Source organism: Sarcophilus harrisii, chromosome 4 (genome assembly GCF_902635505.1).
Source record: "Sarcophilus harrisii chromosome 4, mSarHar1.11, whole genome shotgun sequence".
NCBI classification, from domain to species: Eukaryota; Metazoa; Chordata; class Mammalia; order Dasyuromorphia; family Dasyuridae; genus Sarcophilus; species Sarcophilus harrisii.
In genome coordinates, this window is record NC_045429.1 from 390,371,259 (window position 1) to 390,387,887 (window position 16,629).

Sequence of the window (16,629 nt, forward strand, 5' to 3'; positions counted from 1 at the left end):
GCAACCTAACCCGGGAGGCGGGGCCCATGAGGGGCGGCGCCCCCGGTGCCGCAAAGTTTGGCTGTGGCGGCAAATGGGCTTGGGCGGCTCCTGAGCTGGCGGCGGCGGCGGCTGGGGCCGTTCCTCGGGGCTCTGTGGATGCCGCGACGCGCGCCCGAGACCATGGCTCCCTAGAGCGGTCGGGCAGGGGCGGGGCGGCGACGGGACCGGCCATGTCGGAGGTGACCCGGAGCCTCCTGCAGCGCTGGGGCGCCAGCTTCAGGAGGGGTGCTGACTTCGACTCGTGGGGGCAGCTGGTGGAGGCGATAGACGAGTACCAGATGTGAGTGGCTGGGCCCGGCGCGGCGGTCTCCCTCCCCCCGATCCTGCTCCCGTTTCCCGGTCGCGGCCCCCGGGGCGGGCTGGCGCGCGGCGCCTCTGCGGACGCCCTGCGGAGCTCGTCCCCGGAGGCCGTCGCGGCCCTTCGGCGGACAGAGCGGGCCATTCAACAAGTAGGCGCGCCGCGCCCCGCCCTTCTCCGGGGTAGCTGCCCGCGATCCCCGCACTTTGCCGCCCTCCCGGGGCCGGCCTTCCCTCCCGCCCGCCTGCTTGTTTCCTTGCTTCCTCTGCCCCTGCAGGTGGCCGCCCCTGGTGAGGAAAACTCCCCCCGCAGGAGGGTCCCCGCCCACGTCCCGGAGCCTGGATGCCCGCTTCCTGCGAGGCTGAATCCCAGATCATATCGGCATTTTTTAAAATTAAAAAGCAGTGGTCTGGGGCGCGCTGGGCTGGTTCGGGGCGTCCCCGGGGCCCCCTCCCCCTCTGGTTGGCTCTTCCCGGAGGAGCGCCTTTTCCCAGGCCCCCTCGCTGTGGTTTCAGTTTCCGAAACTGTTGAAACTGTTATTTGCGAGGCTTGGAGCAGCACATCCCCACACCCTTTTCTGTTGCTTTGGGTGGAGTCAGCTCCAGCTCCGGATTCGGGGAGGATGGAAGGCAAAAAGGCGAATTCCACCCCGCCTCTGACAACTGCTCTCTCCCCCTCGCCGCCTCTTCCCTCTTTTGTGAGCATTAGAGCGTAAGCTTCGGGTGAGCTCCAGGAGCTCTGTCTTCCTCAGCTGTGGCCCTCCTGGTCCCCGGCCGGGGCCGAGGAGCTCCTGCGTAAGGGCTTCCCGATGAGGTGGGTGAAAGGTAACTGCAGGGTACACGTGGGTACTGGCTTCCTGGACATCCCTACCCGGGTGACTTCGTTCTGGCCTTCTTAAAAACTTCAGGAATACTGTAAACATTATGGATAACTTCGGTTGGACTTCCATTTCCCAATATATTTCTTGCCCCTCCTCTCCTCATTGAACCATCTCTTTATAAAGGAAACACTTTCTTTTTCCGTAAAAAAAATCGAACAAAAGTATTTACATCAATTCAGTATTTCATTATATGCAGTGTTGTACTTCTCTGCGAACGAGAATTGGAGGTGCTTGACTACTGAAATTACACAGTTGTCAGTCTCTTGTTTTCTTCATTAACATTGTGTATTTTGTATTCTTGGTTTTACTTTTTCTGTAGGTACTTTTAAAAATGATTCTTCAGGGACGTAGTGCACTAATAGGCAATTAAATTCATAATTCACCTGTGATAACATTTTTCAGTACTTGGTGACTTTATCAGAATAATCTGCCCACTTAAATGGGAAGACTTTATGCACAAGATTTAAGTAGGTTTAATGTAGAGCTGTGGCAGATAGAGTTTACTGCCAGACCCTACTTGATTTACTTGAAATCTTTTATCAAATTGATAGAATCTTATTGTACTCTGAAATAGCCTTTTGAAGAAAAATTGCACATCACCATGAGAAACTTTAGTAGGTCCTTAATAGATGGAGTAGTGTTGTATGGAATTAAAACATGATAACTATTGTTTGCAAGCTCTTGCTTCTTTATGAGGATGTTGATTCAGTAAAGAAAGTAATCTTTTGTTCGTTAGAAGAATGTTAAACTGTGTGTGAATGAAATGCTTTCTCCCAAGTATTGGAGTAGATTGGTACTTAATGATTAGCATGGATAGTGAGGTTCTCGGTTTGGTTTTGTTTTTTGCTGGATCATTTATTTCTTACCCCCTCAGTATATGCATATAGCTCAAGTCTCTTCTGCTGGGCTTTTTTCTTATCTCTCCATGGATTCACTAACTCCCCTGTGTTCAATTTTTCTCTATGTGGATAATTCCCAGATGTATCCTTAGTCTTTTCCTTAAGCTCCATCTTCCATCATCAAACACCTATTGGGCTTGTCAATTTATATGTCTTGTAAGCATCCCAAACTCAACATGTCTAAAAGAAAATCATCTCTTTTTTCCCCCAAAACCCACTTTTTCCTCTAGACTAATCTATTTTTGTTGAGAGTATCACCATTCTTCCAATCTCCAAAGTGAACAGTGTCAGAATCATTCTCAATTCCTTATTTTTCCTTATACCACATATCCAGTTGCAAGTCTTATTCATTTAACTTTTATATCATCTCTCACATCCATCTCTTCTACTCATATGGCCTTCATTTAAATCCTCATTGATTCTCACTGGAGAATAGTCTCCTAATTGTTCCTCCTTCCTTGAATGCTTTTCTCTTATCTACTTCATCCTCTACAAAGCTGTCCTTGAGATTTTCTTGAAGCAATGTTTAGGAAACTCCACTGGTTCCCTATTTCTTCTAGGGTCATGCAAGCTCAGTCCAGAGTCCTCTGGCCTAATGCTTCACTGTTGGCTCCAATCTAAGCATTAACATATCTCTTTTAAAAATACTAAACAACACAGTACTTAGTACATAGTAGGTACTTAATAAATGTTTACTGAATTGTTCCTTAACAGTATTCTAGCTCCTGTAATCTCAGGGCATTTGTCCATTATGCCTGGAATGTATTTCTTCCTCACCCCCACAACTTAGAATCCCTAGGGGTTTTTTTGGGGGGGACACTTAGGTTAATTATCACATCCTCTACATGAGACCTTTCCAGATATCCCCAGGTATTAAATGTTCCTTTATTATCGCATAATTTATATTAATTGGTATAAATATAAATTTTAATAACTTTTAATAGGTTAAAAAGCATTTAAGTGCCAGACACTGTACTAAATGCTAGGGATAAAAATAAAAAGCTAAAATGGACTCTGTAGTAGTTCCCATTCCAATGAATGAGATAACATATAGATAACCAGATATATACACAATAAATGGGAAGTGATTTCGGAAGAGAAGGCACTAGGAAATCCAGGAGAGGATTCCTGCAGAAGATGCAATTTGAGTTGACTTTTATGGGTACATGTTCTTCCCCAATAGAATGTAAACTCTTTGAAGACATAGGCTATCCCTTTTTCATCGTTGTTCTGCCAGCATAGAATAGAAGCTTAGCAAATGTTTGTTGAGTGAATGGAATGAGTGAAACAAATATTTTGATGCACCTTTATGTGGAAAAGTGAGTAGTACTAACACATTATGAATGAAATTGATAAATGAAAGTATTTCATTCATCTCCAAAGTTATTATTTGAGCACTTTTTGCACTTGATTTTATTTTGTAGGGACATGGTCTGCTAGGATTCAAACATACTCTTGTTTTCTGTGTTTAACTAAATGTAATATCTACCCCAAAATCTAAAGCTGCCTTCCATTGATATTTAGGAGCAAGCTGATCATAGCTAGGGCAGAAAGAACTGAATTTAAATCCTGCCAATGGCATTTGTGACTTTGAATTAGACATGACTTTTCTTACTTCCCTATAAAATAAGAATTGCTTTAAAATAGGATTTTAACTTTTTGTGTTTGTATAAAAATTAACCTCTGTGGTAGTAATCTACTGAAGCCTATAGTCCCTTCTCATGGTAGTCTTTTTAAATAATTGAAGGAAATGCTAGATTTCAGTTAGAAGTTAGTGAAAATAAAGGTACAATTTTTTCCCTTCCAAATTCATAGAATCCCTGAAGTCTATACATGGATTTTTTTGAGATTCATGAATAGCAGATTAAGAATCCCTTATACGACGTGTCTAAAGTAAAATAGGTTTTAGCATTCAGAAGCTATTTAGCAATTGAAGAATTTTTGGTCTTCTAGAAGAGGGAAATTGACTATGCAAATCATGTCTCCAGATCAAAGTTTTGAGTATTTCAGCATGATTCAGAAAAGTATGATGTAATATATGTTTAAAAAAAAAAACCTTTGGCTTTACGCATGTTAGAACTTTAATTAAAATTTTCCTTTAAATCAGATAAAGCATGGAGACTTATCTAATTCAAGTTTAAATAGAAACCTAATGAGACTGAATTAAATTTTTGTGAGCCTTCATACTTCCTACAAAATGAAATCAAAAATTGAGAAAATTATCAAATAAACAGATATTGAGACAAAAGTTACTTCATATTGTTTAACTTTAATTCTATTACTTTTGAGTGGAAGATGGACTAGAGTCCATATATCAAGTGATGGGGTCCTGTTCCTTCATGGTTCCAGTGTCAGAAGAGAAAAGGGGACATATATAAAATTAACAGGTTTCATACTACTGTTGTTAAGTTTAGTTCATTCTTTTTATTTGGATTTTTGTTGAAATCATTTTCCTATGCATCCATCTTTTCCTGCCTCCCCCCCCCAGCCACCACATATACTAAAGAATGAGACAGAAAATATTTAAGCATAATCAACACAACCATCTACAAAGAAGAGAAGAAAAGCACATTTTTATATCTCTACTTCAAGGTCAAGCTCAAGTCATAATTTCATTGTATTGGCCTTATATTTGTGGTTTCCATTTATACTGTTGTCTTCGTGCATATTGTTTTCCTATTTCTGCTTATCTCATTGTATCATTTTATATAAATTATTTCCATGCCATTCTGTATTGTTCATATTCATTGTTCCTTATGGCATAATGATATTTCTTATTTTCACATACCACAATTCAGTCATTTTCCAATCAATAGATATTTGCTTTCTTTTCAGCTCTTTACTACTACAAAATTGCTGCTAAAAGTGATATGTATGGAACTTTTCACTATTGATTTCTTTGAGATTTTTTTATAGCTGTATAATCTCTAAGTTAAAAATTAAGAATATTTTAGTCACTTCAGTCTTAACTTCTTCTTACCCCATTCTTCTGATCCTACAGAGGGGAAAAAATTTCTGTGAAGCATTGCATGCTTTTCTGGTAAATATTTGTTCTTGTAATGTTTAGTGGATTTAATTTTACTATATTAAAGGGATCAGAATTTTAAAATATTTCAAGGGACCAGAGCAGGTCAATTGATAGTGAATTTTTTTTTAATAGATATACATAAGGTTAATCAAAGAACATTAAGCACCTGTTATGTACCAAGTTCCTGTGTTAAGGCACTGGGAATTCAGACAAAGATAAAAGACAGTCTTTTACTCTCAAGGAACTCATGGTCTATGTATGGTATTATGGTACTGTCAGGGACACTTACCAGCTCTGGGACAATGGGCAAGTCACTGGATTGTCCCTCCAACATCACTTTCCTCTTCGGTAAAGTGAGCTTTCCCTCTCACAGAGTTGTTCTTAGGTCTACGTGAAATAATATATGTAAAAGATTTTGCTTTGCTACAAACTTCTGCATAAATAATATTAGCAATTGTTATTGTTCTAAATTTTGTAATGCTGCATCAGCTCTTATTTCTCAAGGTTTGATTTATGTCACATTGTTTCACTACAATATTTTCTAAGTAAAAAAGAAAGTTTAAATACTGAAACTTTATTTTCTCTTATAGATTAGCAAGACATCTTCAGAAAGAAGCTCAGGCTCAACACAACAATTCAGAATTCACAGAAGAGCAAAAGGTAGTATTTTAAAGCAATCTAAATATAGAAGAACCCATATGAAGTAACGGTGTTTAAAAAAAAAAAACAATAAAATTAAGTATTGTGCTTTTGAGTAAAAATGATGCTCTTTATATTTTCTCTATTGGATTGTGAACTATTAGAGTAACTTAGACAAGAAGTGATTATTTGAATGTTCTATACTTTATTGTTTAATATATTTTTGCTCCTCTACAGTTATACTAACTACAAACAATTCAGACTTGATGCAGATATGATAAAGGGCACCTCTACTTTGGAGGTAAAATTAAAGGACTTAACAAATCACTTGCTAGTATCTTTTCCTTTCACTAGAGAGTGGCTAAAGTAAAAGGGTGACGTGGTAGAAAATATTGGATTTTGAGTCTGAAATCTGAGATCCAGGTCTGACTCAGATTATTAACTGCCTGTTTTACTTTGGGAAAGTCACTTCATTTCTGAATCTCATCTTCTTCATTTATAAAGAAAATTGTACTATGTGATTTTTCATTCTAGAATCATCTGAACCTAGTAAACACACTGGATAATTGCTTTTCACCTTAAAACTTAATCACCAGCTTTTAATCATCATCTCTTACTCATCATATAAGGATGACAAGTTCACTGTCCTGGAAATTTCATATGTAGTCTTAATTATCAAGAAGAGGAGATATTCCAAAGTTTTTAGGCTCTGGATTAAGGCTAGTAGCAATCTTAGTGATCATTATTCTAATACTCTTCTATCTTGATATACTTATCCCATCTTCAAACATGCCCAGAAAGTGCTTGTCTATTCTTTTTTTTTAACACATCCAATGACAGCAAATATTGCTCAAGATGATCCATTCAATATTAGAACATCTTCCTCCCTGTAATTCACACACTGGGGAAAGAAGTTTTCTAAATAAGCAAAGCTGCAGTATTATGAATCTGTTTAAACAGTGCAATTTAATACAAATTCAGTTTTTAATTTCTAATAATTTCCTGCTGTAAAACTTTCAAGTGATTGTTCTATGCATTAAGTAAACAGTTATTCTATTTTTAAATGACTTTCCAAAAAATATAACTGTCTTTAATGTATATCAATACTAAAATAGTAAGATTTCATAAACCCATAATTTGAAAATTATAAATTCTTAACTTTTCTTTGAAGTTACTCTTCCTAAATTTTTTGGAAATGGTTTATTAAAGTCATTGATAATTTTTTTCAAATGTTTTATTGAGGTTTTTAAAAAATATTCTCATGTACTAGTTTTATTGATGGCTTTTTAAAACATCACTCTCATATACTTCATATTAAGGAAACATAGGTAAGTAAAACAAGCCAATAAATTGGCAGAATCTGACAGTATGCCTTTTAAATTTCACTCATTGTCAACTACTTCAAGATGTGGGAACTGTGTATTTCACATTTAGTATACTTTGCATTTGAGTGTTATCTCCATTAATTAAATTAAATTAATTAAAATTAATCTTGTGCAAACACTTTCAACATTTGTAACTTTATGGCCATTTCCAAACTTCTGGCCGCCTTCTACTCCCCACCAGAACTTAAGATTCTGTCCTTGGAAACTGGGTTTTAATAAGTGAACTTTTACCTTATTTGCTTGGAACCAGGTTACCATATTACTTCCAGGCCATTGCCAAACTATGTCTTCTTGTGCTTTTCAAGTCAACTCCCCTTAGATATTGTTGCTTCCATATTGGAACATAAGTTCCTTTAGCACAGGGACTGTTTTTCTTGTTTTTTTGGTATATTCAGGTTCTAGAATAAAGTGAGGTATTAAAATGTTTTTTTTTTCTTTTTTTCATTCTGTTAATACCTCTGCCCCTTGTTGTTTAGGAATTATCTTTCTTTTCATATTTGTAAATAGTACCTCCTTCCATTTGCAATTTTAAAAAAAAGATTTAATCTTTTTATATTTCAGTCAGATCTATTTGGAACTTACTATGCCATATTTTGTAGAATGTTATTCAAAGACTAATTTTTGCCAAACTGCTTTTCCCATAATTCTTGTTAAATAGGAAGTCCTTGCCCTAGTAGATTGTGTTCTCTTGTTTATGGAACAATAGACTACTTTAGTAGTACTGTGTTTGATTGCTTTTGGGTCTTTCTTATCTAGTGTGAATCAAATTCTCTATTTTTTAAATCACTACCAAATATTTTAATCAGCACTGGTTTATAATATAGTTTGAGATAGTCATTTAAAAATTCCTTGTTACTATGTCTAGTTCTAAAAAGGTACCCCTTGTTCTTTTGAGTAATATGGCATTAAATTTGTTCATTTATTTCAGAAGTGTGTGGGACGGGTGCTAGACTCACCCTTACCCAAATTACTCAGGGGCATCTCCAGATACAAACAGAAAGCATTTATTCAGTCATTGCAAGAAGTCCAAGTACACCAACTGGATAGTCCAGCATGGTGTGTAGCACATGGTGGAAACAGGGAATGAATTATATAATGGAAAAGATGCGAGTATTACCTCCCCCCCCCCCCTCCTTCCTGTTGATTTTTAAATTCATTGAATGGACTGAAAATGCAGTAACTATTGACCAATGGTCAGAGTGACACAGTCTACTTCCTGGGGGGTTATGTCATAGACTTCCTGAAGTTTAGACCTTTTCTGCCCTACAGCCCTCTTGAGAATAGGGATCATGTGACTTCCTGAATAGGATCTGACCTATAGTCTAATGAGGAATCTTTACCTGGTCCCATTCAAAAAAGAATCATTTGATTATATTGATACAGCCCAGACTTGAATAATAGACTTATCTTCTATTAATTCTTTATTTTTGTAAAGCATATTTTATAAGTAATGCATATAACTATTGAGTGTTTGAGGAGATTATTAATAATTAATTTTCATTCTGCACAAGTAAGAGAATTTTTTATGAATAGCTTTCAGTAGTAGTAGACATTTGAAAAAGTGGGAGGACAGGACAAAATATTTTAAAATCAATTTTGGAGGCTATATTAAAACAGCTGCCATTGCCTTTTCAAATTTAAAGTCGTTAAGTATTTTTGGTCTTTAAGATAAATTCTTATAGTATTATTGCTGTATAATTTTACATTATTTTTGACATTCCTACTAATTTGATTGAAGTACTGCTTTGTTATGTTACATAGTGTTTTATAAGATGTCACCATGATCAACAAATACAGGTAGGCAAGAAAGAATGTTAGTAGAGGATAGTCTTATAACTTGTATCTGGAGGCCAAACTTTTGCTGAATTATAAAATTAAATTACACTAAGTACATGCGAATACATAACAGAAGAAATAAAATCTCTTATGTGTTTAAAATAGTGTTGTTTTTCTCATTTTCTACTTAGTCTACTTATTGTTTGTTTTATCTTGACTATTTAATCTTTATGAGTTAGAAAGACTAGTCCTTTTGTCTTTTTTGTCCTGATCAGAGACCTAGAATCCCAGAGTTCATCAAGATAATATAGGGAAGAGGTTCTGCAATCTTTTTTTCATGATCCATTTAAAAAACTAATTGCTCTATTTTTCTGACCTGGCCCAAGTTGCCTTTCTTTAGACATTCAGTTTGACGGTCTTTCACTTCTATATTTCTCTGTATTATTGCTAGCCACAGTGCAAATACATAATGGATTTTAGCTCTATTGTATCTCAGAATCCCAGGCTTAAATAACCCAGCCTTGCCCTTCCCTGTTATAAGCAAATGTTGTCATACCTGGGTAGTTATTACTTTCTATTAGAGTACATTTCCTCAAACTTGGTCTGAAATTGAATATTCGTTTGTTGGCACATTTATTCATTGTACATTTATTGCTTCCTTAACAAAATATTTCACTTTTCAAAAGAATCATCTTGAGAAAGCTAACTCTGTTATCCCTTGACAGAATAGCCAGGGTAGCTGGAAAATAGGAATTAACCTCTCATGGTTATTAACAGAGTAGACTTGGAAAGAAATTTAATAGCCAGATAACCTAATGACAAAGCCTTAGAAAATTAGGCTTTTTGTCACTTGCTCATGCATGTTTATTTTGAGAGGTAAAAGTGGTCTATAGCAATATTAGTCTTGAGTAGAAAACTGGAAAAGTCCAGGATTTTCACATACTATGTGCCTTTGCTTTTTACTGAATTTTTAATAACAAAATAGGTACACAAAGTAATAGCTGAGAAATGTATATGCTAAATGGACATGCATTGGAAGAGTTGGACACAACTGCACCAGTATAGAGATGATAGAGGGGGCAATTTGCTGGAGCAGATAGGATGAAAAGGGGTCATTTGTGCACATGAGAGTTTTCCTAGACAAGCCAGGGCCACATCTTCCCATGAGAGGAACAAAATAGGAAATAGTGGCTGAATATTGTCAGAGGACAAGGAAGGGGAAAGGAGCACTTTGCAGGTGGTCTCAGGTTCCCAGTGTGGAGGTGGAGGTGGGACCATGAAAAGATTTGAGGGGGATGGAAAGATTTGGGAAAGACACAGGGGTGAGTGTGATTAGGAAGTTGTGAAAGGATTGTCTTGCCACAGTGAGGATCCAGCTGAGATGTCAAGATTTGTGATGAACATAGTTGGCAGTTTCCTGCTTCTAGCTTTGTTCGGCAGCACATGAGAAGGAGTGAAGGTAGTGGGAATAATCCAAGATTGAGGCTTGGCTGGATGATTTCATTGATAGGATAAAGGAACAAAATACTCAGGAGTTGAATTTATTCACCAAAGGTCTGGATGGGGGACTAGGACAGAATAATCAGTATTGGAGAAAATGGTCTGGAAAAGAAATGATGGATGAAGGAGTGGGAACTTTCAGAAACGACAGAAGAAGGGTTAAGGGTTGTAGGGAAGAGAGAGATTATAATCAGATAAAATTTCATAGTTCATGAACTCTGAAATGTGGTGATGGCAAATTCAGGTATCATTGATGCCTTTTGGACATCTCAGTATGGCTCAATGCAACATGTTCAATGCAGAACTTCCTGACTTGTTTCTGACATCCAATACTTTCCCAGCCTTCCCTTTTACTCTTGAACTCTCCATAACCTAGTCTATTCTTACCTTTTTTTTTTCTTCTTATACTTGAATCTTTTCTTATATTCTATGATCCAGCATCCTGGCTAGATCTGTCCTTTGTATACAGCACTTCATCTCCTAGCTCATGCCCTTTTTTTTTTTTTTTTTAAATAATACATAGTTTGCTCCAGTATCCTTTGTCCTTGCCATATAACATAGTATTATTTATTCATTTTTGTGAATAGTATTTTATTTTTTTCAATCTTCCTTCTCTCCTTCCCACTCCCTCCTTCCCAAGACAGCAAGCAATCTGATAATAGATTATATTAAACATTAGTCATGTTCTGAAAGAACAAAAAGGAAAAGGCCATAAAAGCCAAAAAAAAAAAAAATGAAAATAGTATGCTTTGATATTCGATCTGCATTCAGACTCCATAGTGCTCTCTCTGGATGTGGTCAGCATTTTCTATTATGAGTCTTTTGGAATTGTCTTGGTGATCTGTATTGCTAAGAACTAAGATTATTATAGTTGATCATTGCAGTGTTGTTATTGTGTGCAATGTTCTGGTTCTGCTCACTTCACTCAGCATCAATTCATATAAGTCTTTCCAAGTTTTTTCTGAAATCTGCCTGCACGATAATATACCATTACATTCATCACAGCTTAAAAAATTTTTTTTACTATGTCTCATTAATTTCCTTTTTAATATAATAATAGCTTTTTATTTTTCAAAATACATGCAGAGATAATTTTCAACATTTGCCCTTGGAAAACCTTGTGATCCAGATTTTTCTTCCTGTCACCTCCTCCTTCCCTCTCCTAGACAGCAAGTGATCTAATATAGGTTAAACATGTGCATTCAGACCAAAAGAGAAAAGAGAAAGAAAAAAAGGTGAAAATGCTACCTTGTAATCCACATTCAGTCCCCATAGTCTCTTTATGGATAGGAATTGGCCTAAATTACCAGATTCTCCAAGATCTGTCCTTTTCCATTTCTTTCATATTAATCTCATAGGTGTGAGATAGTACTTCAGAATTGTTTTAATTTGCAATTTTTTATTGACATTATTTAAATAATATTTGAAGACAAAAATATATTTAATATTTAAAGACAACATATTATTTATAATATTATTGAAATAATATTAAAGACAAAAAAAAAGCATAGCTGACCTATACTTTTTTTCCCCCCCTTCTTCTACTGTCCAAATAGCTTATGTGACTTTTAACATACACATTACTTTTTATACAGGCCTTAATTTTGTCATTTGTATGATGGAGCTAGTCTAGATAATCTCCAACATCCCTTTTTGGGTCCCATATTATTTAAATAATTTGGTGTTAATTGATTTTTCCTTTCAGTTAGATGACCTATTCTGAAGTATTCATCATCCTAGAACTCAGTAGTTTTATCATTCTAACACATTTTGAGTTCAGAAGCCAAAAAATAGTTGCCAAGCAGCTTTAATTTGATTGGATTACTTGATTTGTGTTGCAGGTTTTCTCATGTAAGTTTCTGGGCAAAATAGTTTTGTTCCCTGATGCTAAGACAATTTTTCCTTGTTCTGTGTCAAATTTGGTAGTAATGAGCATTCCAGCAGAATCTGTCTACTTCTACAGTCCTCCAGAGTAGACTTTGTTTAGCTATCTGGCTATATTTAAGTATAGAAAATTTCAAATTGAGTCAGACTTTCTTTGGCAGCTTTGGTTTTAAAAGCTCCATTCCCTCTAGAAAGCTACTACAGTATACTTTAGTAACACTAACTGAAATTTCTAATAGCTACATCTGCTTGCCATCGTTTCACTTCTTAAGCCTTTAGAATCTGGCTTCTGGTTTCATCATTCTACTGCAACTGCTTTCTTCAGAATTACCTTAATTGCCAAATCCAATGGTCTTTTTCAGTCCTCATTCTTCTTCTTTTTTTTTTTTTTTTTTAATTTAATAGCCTTTTATTTATAGGCTATAAACATGGGTAACTTTACAGCATTAACAATTGCCAAACCTCTTGTTCCAATTTTTCACCTCTTACCCCCCCCCACCCCCTCCCCTAGATGGCAGGATGACCAGTAGATGTTAAATATATTAAAATATAAATTAGATACACAATAAGTATACATGACCAAAACGTTATTTTGCTGTACAAAAAGAATCAGACTCTGAAATATTGTACAATTAGCTTGTGAAGGAAATCAAAAATGCAGGTGTGCATAAATATAGGGATTGGGAATTCAATGTAATGGTTTTTAGTCATCTCCCAGAGTTCTTTTTCTGGGTATAGCTAGTTCAGTTCATTACTGCTCCATTAGAAATGATTTGGTTGATCTCGTTGCTGAGGATGGCCTGGTCCATCAGAACTGGTCATCATATAGTATTGTTGTTGAAGTATATAATGATCTCCTGGTCCTGCTCATTTCACTCAGCATCAGTTCGTGTAAGTCTCTCCAGGCCTTTCTGAAATCATCCTGTTGGTCATTTCTTACAGAACAGTAATATTCCATAATATTCATATACCACAATTTATTCAGCCATTCTCCAACTGATGGACATCCATTCAGTTTCCAGTTTCTAGCCACTACAAAAAGGGCTGCCACAAACATTCGTGCACATACAGGTCCCTTTCCCTTCTTTATAATCTCTTTGGGATATAATCCCAGTAGTAACACTGCTGGATCAAAGGGTATGCACAGTTTGATAACTTTTTGAGAATAGTTCCAAACTACTCTCCAAAATGGTTGGATTCGTTCACAACCTCACCAACAATGCATCAATGTCCCAGTTATCCCGCATCCCCTCCAACAATCATCATTATTTTTTCCTGTCATCTTAGCCAATCTGACAGGTGTGTAGTGGTATCTTAGAGTTGTCTTAATTTGCATTTCTCTGATTAATAATGACTTGGAGCATCTTTTCATATGACTAGAAATAGTTTCAATTTCTTCATCTGAGAATTGTCTGTTCAAATCCTTTGACCATTTTTCATTTGGAGAATGGCTTGATTTTTTATAAATTAGAGTTAATTCTCTATATATTTTGGAAATGAGGCCTTTATCAGAACCTTTGACTGTAAAAATATTTTCCCAGTTTATTGCTTCCCTTCTAATCTTGTCTGCATTAGTTTTGTTTGTACAAAAACTTTTCAGTTTGGTATAATCGAAATTTTCTATTTTGTGATCAGTAATGATCTCTAGTTCTGCTTTGGTCATAAAGACCTTCCCCTTCCACAGGTCTGAGAAGTAAACTATCCTGTGTTCCTCTAATTTATTAATAATTTCATTCTTTATGCCTAGGTCATGAACCCATTTTGACCTTATCTTGGTGTACGGCGTTAAGTATGGATCAATGCCTAGTTTCTGCCATATTAGTTTCCAATTTTCCCAGCAATTTTTATCAAACAGTAAGTTCTTATCCCAAAAGCTGGGATCTTCGGGTTTGTCAAAGACTAGGTTGCTATATTTGTTGACTGTTTTATCCCTTGAACCTAATCTATTCCACTGATCAACTAATCTATTCCTTAGCCAATACCAAATAGTTTTGGTAACTGCTGCTCTATAATATAATTTTAGATCTGGTACAGCTAAGCCACCATCATTTGATTTTTTTTTCATTAATTCCCTTGAAATTCTTGACCTTTTGTTTTTCCATATGAACTTTGTTGTTATTTTTTCAAGGTCATTAAAATAAGTCCTCATTCTTCTTGACCTTTCTGCAGCCTTTGATACTATTGATCACCTACTTCTTGATATTCTCTCTACATTTTTGGGATACTACTTTCACATGGTTGTCCTCCTACCTATCAGGCTGTTTCTTCTCAGTATCCTTTACATTGGATTTTTATCTGGATCACACCCTATAACCATAGGTGTTCCACAGAGCTCTGTCTTGGACTCTTTTCTCCCTTCATTCTCTTGATTATTCTTGCTGTGCTCATAAGTTCTACTTATCTAGTTCTAACTTCTCTGCTGACCCCCAGTCTCATATCTCTGCCTATTTTCCAAACATCAGTATGTTCAGTAGACATTTAAACTCATCATGACCAAAACTGAACCCAATATCTTTCTTCCTAAACCCTCTGCTTCCCCATAATTTCCCTGTTATTGTGGAGAGCAACAGCAGCCTCCCAGTCTCTTAACTCAAGCTTCCAAACCTAGTGTTATCTTTGACTTGTCCCTCTCTCTGCTTTGCAACATATCTCAAACACTCTTTTTCTTCTTTGACCCTGCCACCACTCATCCCCTTGCCACTTGGACTGTTACAATAGCCTATTGCTGGGTTGCCCTGCAGCAAGTGAATCCTCACTCCAGTCCATTTTCCATGGGATTCTTCTAAAGCACAGGTCCAGCCATTTCATTGCTTAATGAGCTCCAACAGTTTCCTGTTATCTCTAAGATAACAGGAAAATGCTCTGTTTGGCATTTAGAGCCCTTCATAACCTCCTATCTACCCTTACCTTTACAGTCTACTTATTCCTCTTTCTTCAACTGTACTCTTCAGTCCTTTGAAATTGCCTTCCCGGCTATTGCACAAACAGCACCCTCCATCCCACAGCTTTTTCTCTAGCCTTTGATGCTATCTCTTCTGTCTCTTCCCTTTTCCACCTTTTTCGTGGAATACTTTTAAAAAACATTTATTTAGTATTTTATTTTTCACCAGTCACATGTAAAAACAATTTTTAACATTCATCTTTAAAACTTTGAATTCTGAATTCTCTGTCTTCTCACATAATCTCTCTCATTGAGAGGACAAGCAATTTGATATAGGTTATATATGTGTAGTTGTGCAAAATATTTTCATATTAGTTGTGAAAGAAAACAGAAATCATGGGGCAGCTAGATATTGAAAATGAATAGAGTACTGGCTCTGGAGTCAGGAGGACCTGAGTTCAGATCTGGTCTCAGACACTTAACACTTGCTAGCTGTGTGATCTTGGATAAGTCGTTTAACCCCAATTGTCTCACAAAAGGGGGGAAAAAACAAGAGACCAGATAAAAATCCTCCTCAAGAAAAATAAAATGAGATGGGTAGAACCAAGATGGCATGGGAAATGAGCAGGTTGTCTGAGCTTTTCCTAGTTTCTCTTGGAAACAATTCTAAATCAAACCTCTAAATGGATTTTGGAATTAAATAATCCAGAAAAAGATGGAATAAAAGCAATTTTCCAGCTTCAAATGATTTAGAAGGACTTCAGGAAAGGTCTGTCTCACAGGTGTAGTGGGGGCAATCTATCTGAAGGCTCTTAGCCACAGCACAGATCAGCAGCAGTGGTCTGTTGACTCAGTAAACCAGTTGTGGGGTCTCCATTGCAGAAGACAAATGTGAGCTCTAGAATTCCTGGGTCTAGGTCACTGAGGCAACCCAGCACAGTGGACAAGCCTCCAGTACCCTCTAGCCTTAGTGAGGAAAGCCAGTAATGAGGCCCCTGGCATTCAATATAAAAGAAGCTTGGGACAATGTTTCCTGTGCCCTGTGAGAAGAATTAAGCTGAAAAAAGAGCCCTGAACAAAGAAAGCTATTATGGTGACAGAAGAATAGTCCACGAACTCAGAAGAGGACAGCAATGGCAAAATCCCTACATGTGAAGGAAGCCTCAACAGGGAATATGAATTCATGGCAAGCTCAAAAGGTTCTGTTGGAAGAGCTCAAAAAGGATTTTAAAAATGAAATAAAAATTTAGGAAAAAATGGGTGCAGAAATGAGTTATGCAGGAAAATTATGAAAATAGAATCAGTAGCTTGGAAAAGAAAAAATTGAAGAAAACTCCTCAAAAATGATGAAATGAAAAGTAAAGTTAAAAAAAAGGTATGCTTCAATTTATATTCAGATACCATCAATTCTTTCTTT

At 36.8% G+C, this 16,629-nt stretch overlaps 1 protein-coding gene across 2 annotated transcripts in view; it reads left to right on the forward strand.

The window, feature by feature from the left end:
- Positions 1–16: 16 nt before the first annotated feature.
- The window catches only part of AIDA (axin interactor, dorsalization associated), a 48,108-nt gene continuing 31,495 nt past the window's right edge, over positions 17–16,629 (forward strand). For both annotated transcript variants that reach the window (XR_004233975.1, XM_031967082.1), the window contains exons 1-2: positions 17–322; positions 5,738–5,807. Coding sequence is in view for 1 of the 2 variants with exons in the window: in XM_031967082.1 (XP_031822942.1) it covers positions 27–322; positions 5,738–5,807 (366 nt within the window). In the remaining variant the exon portion in view is untranslated. The remainder of the gene's footprint in view (positions 323–5,737; positions 5,808–16,629) is intronic.